Source organism: Opisthocomus hoazin, chromosome 31 (genome assembly GCF_030867145.1).
Source record: "Opisthocomus hoazin isolate bOpiHoa1 chromosome 31, bOpiHoa1.hap1, whole genome shotgun sequence".
Lineage (NCBI taxonomy): Eukaryota > Metazoa > Chordata > Aves > Opisthocomiformes > Opisthocomidae > Opisthocomus > Opisthocomus hoazin.
The window spans coordinates 3,919,382-3,926,041 of NC_134444.1; the positions used below are offsets into that span (position 1 = coordinate 3,919,382).

General features: G+C 51.4%; 1 protein-coding gene across 1 annotated transcript; it reads left to right on the forward strand.

Moving 5' to 3' along the window:
* Positions 1-5,127: 5,127 nt before the first annotated feature.
* On the forward strand, positions 5,128-6,057 carry LOC104331151 (olfactory receptor 14A16). The gene has a single exon (XM_009936430.2). It carries the CDS (start codon positions 5,128-5,130, stop codon positions 6,055-6,057), a length of 930 nt encoding a protein of 309 aa, XP_009934732.2.
* The last annotated feature ends 603 nt before the right edge of the window (positions 6,058-6,660 follow it).

The following is a 6,660-nucleotide window of genomic DNA, read 5'->3' on the forward strand; positions in this document are numbered from 1 at the left end:
TGATTTCAGCAGAGTATTGTCTCCTCACCATCATGGCCTATGACCGTTATGTTGCCATCTGCAAACCCCTACACTATGGGACCCTCCTGGGCAGCAGAGCTTGTGTTCGCGTGTCAACAGCTGTTTCATGGGACAGTGGGTTTCTCACTGCTCTCCTGCACACTGTAAATACATTTTCAATTCCACTCTGCCACGGCAATGCTGTGGACCAATTCTTCTGTGAAATCCCCCAGATCCTCAAGCTTTCCTGCCCACACTCATCCCTCAGGGAAGTTTGGCTTCTTGTGATTAGTGCCTGTGTAGTCTTTGGGTGGTTTATATTCATTGTGGAGTCCTATGTGCAGATGTTCACTGGTTGTGTGCAGGATCCCCTCTGAGCAGGGACGGCACAAATCTTTTCCCATGTGTCTCCCTCACTTTCTGGTGATCTTTCTCTTTGTCAGCACTATCCTTCTTGCTTACCTGAAACCCCCCTCCACCTCCTTCCCATTCCTGGATATATTGGAAGCAGTTCTGTACCCTCTGGTGCCTCCAGCTGTGAGCCCCCTCATCTACAGCATGAGGAACCAAGAGCTCAAAGACGCACGAAGCAGCTGATCCATTCTTTTGTCTCTCAACAGCAATAAGCTGCCAAGGTCTCTTCACTGGTAATATCCAATTCATGTTCATAACCTCTTCTGCTTTGGACATTTTACCCGTGATAACCTTGTTTGTTCAGTAATCATACTTCTACTCCTCTGCTCCAGAGGCTTGAACCCAGGCTTTTTGACCTGGAGGCATTTTATGTGGACCTAGAAGGACAGTACAGCTAGTCTGCCATGTTGTATCTCTGTAATTAAAGGGGATTTCCTCAGGAATGGTGTCAGGAGGCTGAGCTCTTCTTCTGAAACCGAGGTCAAGTCCACTACTAAACCATGTCCCTAAGCACCTCATGTAGACGTCTTTTAAATACCTCCAAGGATGGTGACTCCACCACTTTTCTGGGCCGCCTGTTCCAGTGCTTCCCAACCCTTTCAGGGTTGTCCCAGTATCAAATTGAACCCTCTCGTGGTGCAGCTTGAGGTCATTTCCTCTTGTTCGGTCACTTGTTACATAGGACAAGAGACCGACACTCACCTCGCTACAACCTCCTTCCAGGTAGTTGTAGAGAGCGATGATGTGTCCCCTCAGCCTCCTTTTCCCCAGACTGAAAAACCTCATTTCTTTCATCTACTCCTCATAGGACTTGCTCTCTAGATCCTACACGAGCTTCCCTGCCCTACTTTGGACATGCTTCAACACCTCAATGTCTATAGTGTAGTGAAGGGTCCAAAACTGAACACAGGATTCCAGGTGCGGCATCACCAACGCCGAGTACAGGGGCATGACCACTTCCCTACTCCTGCTGGCCACACTATTGCTGATAAAAGCCAGGATGCCGTTGGCCTTCTTGGCCACCTGGCACACACTGCTGGCTCATGTTCAACAGGCTGTCGACCAACCCTCCCTGGTCCTTTTCTGCCGGGCAGCTTTCCAGCCACTCCTCCCCAAGCCTGTAGCATTGCATGGGGTTGTTGTGACCCAAGTGCAGGACCCAGCACTTGGCCTTGCTGAACCTCGTACAGTTGGCCTTGGCCCATCGATTCAGTCTGTCCACATCCCTCTGCAAGAAGGGATATACCTCGCCACTCTGCAGTGGTGGCAAGCCGTTTCTTGCACAAAGGTACCAAAGCTGTCTGCAGTGCTGTCTTGGGTGTCTGACACACAATTGCTCTGGATGGGGCTGCCTTTTCTGTGCTGTACCTGCCAGCCACATGAGCTTTGGCATCTCCCACAACACTACAGGCCTCTCTCTGGACATTAAATAGAGTAACTGTCCAAAGTTTGGTTAGGGAATGTGGGGATGAAATCCAGCATTATAGCCAACAGAGATCTTGTCAACTCGGCTGATGGAAAAGACAGACAGAAACTTCATTCTCCCTATGATACAGGACATCATTTGCTCAGATGGCAGCATAGGCTGACAAGAAAATAGTGAATAGGGATAAGGGCAGTTGCCTTGCACGTGCCTTGGACAACTTGTGGCACCTTAGACACCAGCAAGTATTTACTCTGAACAGCCAACTTCTGACCTCCATGTGCATAAATTAACACAGGAGCTGAGACAAGGAACTCGCATGCAGGTGTCTGTTTAATGGACACCTGAACCGAGGCAAGAGGAATCCCACCCTCTGTTGGTTTGTGGCAGGCACAGGAGTGAGCTGAGTCCCCTTCCAGTGCTAGCAATAGAAACACAGTGTAAGATGCCTGTATTGACTCAGCTAAATCCTATCCCTCAGCAGGAATAAAGAAGATCCCTGCCCATCATTGTCTGGGTGTCCTGTCTAACAATAAGGCAAAAAGGTGATATTTTAGACCTAACTGTATGTCTGATAGCAGAATCATAGACTCATATAATCATAGAGTGGTTATGGTTGGAAGGGACTTGAAAGATCATCTAGTTCCGACCCCCCTGCCATGGGCAGGGACATCTTCCACTCGACCAGGTTGCTCAAAGCCCCATCCAACCTGGCCTTGAACAATTCCAGGGAGGAGGCAGCCACAACTGCTCTAGGAAACATATTTCAGTGCCTCACCACCCTCATAGCAAGAATTTCTTCCTTATATCAAATCTAAATCTACCCTCTTCTATTTTAAAGCCATTATCCATTGTCCTACGGCTGCATGCCCTTGTAAAAAGTTCCTCTCCAGCTTGAGAGGTGACAGGCAAATGACACTGCTGGGAAGCCTCCCCAGCTGAGGGAGGGAACATCAGTGATTCCTTCAGCCTGTTTCACAGCAGGTTCCCCTGGAGCCCCAGGGACAACTGGAGGGTTCCCAGAGGGGACAGAGTAAGCAATGCCTTGTACTGCTGAGCTGGGCTGGGCTCCTGGGATGGAGGGAGCTCATGGCAACAGGACAGCACTGCAGAGAGACAGCTCTGCCCAGCAGCAGCTTCTCTGCAAAGCCCAGCAGGTCTGAGGGCACAGCTTACAGGCACTGAGAGGAGTGGGGCAAGACAGAGAGAGGTTAAAGGCAGTCTGGGGTGGGAGGGTGCTGAGAGCTTGGTAGCAGCGATTTCTTCACAGCCCTTGACACGGTAAGCCTCCAATGCAGAGCAGTGAAGCTGTTATCCGTGGAGTGAACTCTTCAACCTCGTACATCCCACAGCTCATAGGATCTTTCAGAAGGACTCTCACAGTTCCCACAGTCTAGAGGAGGAGATGCTCCTGAGCAGAGATTCGCTGCTGCACTCTCCAAGGCACAGGGCATGACAGCTGCCTTCTGTCAGGGATGGCTCAAGGAATGAGAAGACGTCTTCAGCCAGGGATGCCCAGGGCTGTGCTTCAGAGCAGGGTCCCTGGACCCCAGTGGCTGTGTGCTGGGGCAGGGACTCTGCCTCCTGCCAGGGGCAACACTCAGCCTGCCCGGGGAGATCCCTATGGCGCTGTGGGGAGAAGCTGTGGCTGGAAGGAGTAACCTCTTGCAGGGCAGGTACCTTCTGCTGTTGAGAGGGTGCTGTGTTTCAGGGCTGCTCACCGCTCCAGATCATGCCCAGAGCATTTCCAAAGAACCTTTTCATGAGTGCAGTCATGGCAGGGGTTTCCTGCTTGCATCTGTTCTTTGCTGAATCTGTGCTTCCACTTTTCTGTGACTTACCTGGTTTGGATGTAGACACAGCTGTGCAGCTTAGAGAAGGGTATGAGACCCTTAAACAGTCACCCTGAGGTTGATCAAGAACCTCAGCAAGTGTTTCATCCCCTGCCAGCCTACAGATACAACCAGCATCATGTTTCCAGTTTCCTCAGTGTTTGTGTGACCTGTTCTTTAGCTACTGCACACAGAGAGTGGTTGCAGGGCTGAGCTGGGCACACGGGGACTGCGATGCAGTTTATAAGCACTGGCAGGGAAGAGACTTGGCACCAGAGAAACAGCTCCTGGCAGGGACAGCTGCAGGGAGAAGGGAATTGCTAAGGGAATCGGTGTTGCTGGGGAGATATGGGAACCTCCCGGCCATCCTCTGCAGGGCAGACTCCTTCCCTGAGCAACACTGCTCTTGCCTTCTCTCCCACCCAGCACCGCTCTCTGTCCAGGGGCCTGGGCCGTTACTCACCTCCTCACCCAGCACACCAGCAGAAGAAACAAAATGTACCTCTCCTGTCACATGCCCATTTCCTGCTGACCAGGGCCTCAGGGCAACTGTCCTGCATTGCTGCCATCTGGGAGGTGGTATGCAGAGCTGGGTAAGGCAAAGCCTTTCCTGAATCCCTCTCGTCCTCTCCTTGCCACTATCAGCTGTCAGGCTCTCTGGAAATGAGAGTTTCAGCAGAAGAGTCAGGCACCGATCTTTTGGGTCCTCCTGTGCAGATGTCTCCATGGGAATGAGGTGTGCCAGCTTTACTCTGACCTGTGGGGCTGTAGGCAGTGAAGTCTCTGGGGCTGTGGAATGACCAGTGGATCCCGCCACTCTCAGCAGTGTCTGGTGGCATTTCAGGATAACATGCTGATGCTGCTGCCCTCCATCTCTGAAAGGTGGAAGCCCAGAGCAGTGGGGACTGAGGGACAGACCAACTCCCCTCACTCTGCACTAAGCCACAAGCAGTCCTCCTGCCTGGCAGGACTCACTGCTCTCCCTGCGTGCAGCAGAAATACTGAGGGTTTCTGACAGCCAACACTCCTGAGATGAGATGGCAGGAACTCTAAAAAACACCAAACTTCTTAAAGTGCCTTCTGCCATCCCTGTTTCATCGAACTGGGAGTGCAGGTACTGACAAGCACTTCTGCATTAGGAATGGTTTCATTTGACAAAGTCAATCACCAGCACTGACCCTTTCCTTACCATTCCCACGAACCCACTGCTGCAGAGCAGGGCTGACTCCTCGGCAGCCTGCGAGCAGAGTCCCTGCTCCCCACGGCACGCTCTGCCAGAAAAACAAAAAGCCCAGCAGCGGAGCTGAGGGAAGGTTTTCTAGGAAAGGGGAAAGGGGTGTGTATGTGTAGCAAGGGAGCAGTCTATGAGAAATGGCTTTGATTTTGCTCAGAGAACTCTCACCAGAATTGTCACTGTCTTTTCCTTTTTGAGTAGTGCACCATGCCCAAAGGGAGAAAATGTCCAACAGCAGCTCCATCACCCAGTTCCTCCTCCTGGCATTCGCAGATACACGGGAGCTTCAACTTTTGTACTTCTGGCTCCTCCTGGTCATCTACCTGGCTGCCCTCCTGGGCAACGGCCTCATCGTCTCTGCTGTAGCCTGTGACCACCACCTCCACACCCCCATGTACTTCTTCCTCTTCAATCTCGCTCTCCTTGACCTGGGCTCCATCTCCACTACTCTTCCTAAATCCATTGCCAATTCCCTGTGGGGCACCAGGGAAATTTCTTACTCGGGATGTGCTACACAACTCTTTTTCTTTCTCTTCTTGATGGTAGGGGAGTATTTTATCCTCACCGTCATGGCCTATGACCGCTATGTTGCCATCTGCAAACCCCTGCACTATGGGACCCTCCTGGGCAGCAGAGCTTGTGTCCACATGGCAGCAGTTGCGTGGGGCAGTGCTTTTCTCAACTCTCTCCTGCACACTGGCAATACATTTTCACTACAACTGTGCCAGGGCAATGTTGTGGACCAGTTCTTCTGTGAACTTCCCCAGATCCTCAGGCTCTCCTGCTCAGACACCTACCTCAGGGAAGCTGTGATTGTTGTGGTCAGTGTGTTTGTCGACTTCGGGTGTTTTATTTTCATTGCGCTGTCCTATGTGCAGATCTTTAGGGCCGTGCTGAGGATCCCCTCTGAGCAGGGAAGGCACAAAGCATTTTCCACGTGCCTCCCTCACCTGGCTGTAGTCTCTCTCTTCATCAGCACTGCCATGTTTTCTTACCTGAAGCCCGCCTCAGTCTCCTCCCCAACCCTGGATATGGTGCTGGCAGTCCTGTACTCGGTGCTGCCTCCAGCCATGAACCCCATCATCTACAGCATGAGAAACCAGGACCTCAAGGATGCCCTGAAGAAACTGACGCGGTGGATGCAGTTTCAATGACAACCTGCCTCTTCTTCTCTCCACATGTATCTAAGACCAGGATTCTTCTGTTTTCCCTTGTGTGAGATACTGAAAGGGTTAATGTCTGTTAATGCCTCAAGCATTGTGATAAAATAGCTACCTCAGCCCCAGGGCTGTCCTGAGCAGGCAGGACGGTGCCCACCTGCAGCCGGGGTTATGCCCAGCAACAGCAGATTGCAAAGAAGGAGCAAGGTGACACAAGATGTGGAAGGATAGCAAGATGAGCATTTCAATGTTTCTGATGTGCCTTACCCAAATATGGCCAGAGGTCATATAATGTTCATTGGAGGAAGGGGCTTGAGACCCCCTAAGAGACCCATCGTGACATCTTCCCCCCACTGGAGCCTGCACAGAAGATCACAAACTTAGTAAAAGGATTGCCATAGAAGTCGAAAGAAGTGTGACTAAGGGTGGAGAGACTGGCTGATAAAAGACACATGTGCAAAGAGCCTGGCATGCCTGGCACCAGAGGATGCCATGCCCGATGTCGTCATTGTGGAATCCTAGGATTGTGATACCTTTTTTGTTGTCCCTCTTACTTTTCCTCTCTTTCTTTTACTCTCCCTCTCATCTAACATTTTT

What these genes read in the sequence shown, in the direction of transcription:
- LOC104331151 (XM_009936430.2), top strand. Translation starts at nt 5,128, where the DNA reads ATGTCCAACAGCAGCTCCATCACCCAGTTCCTCCTCCTGGCATTCGCA.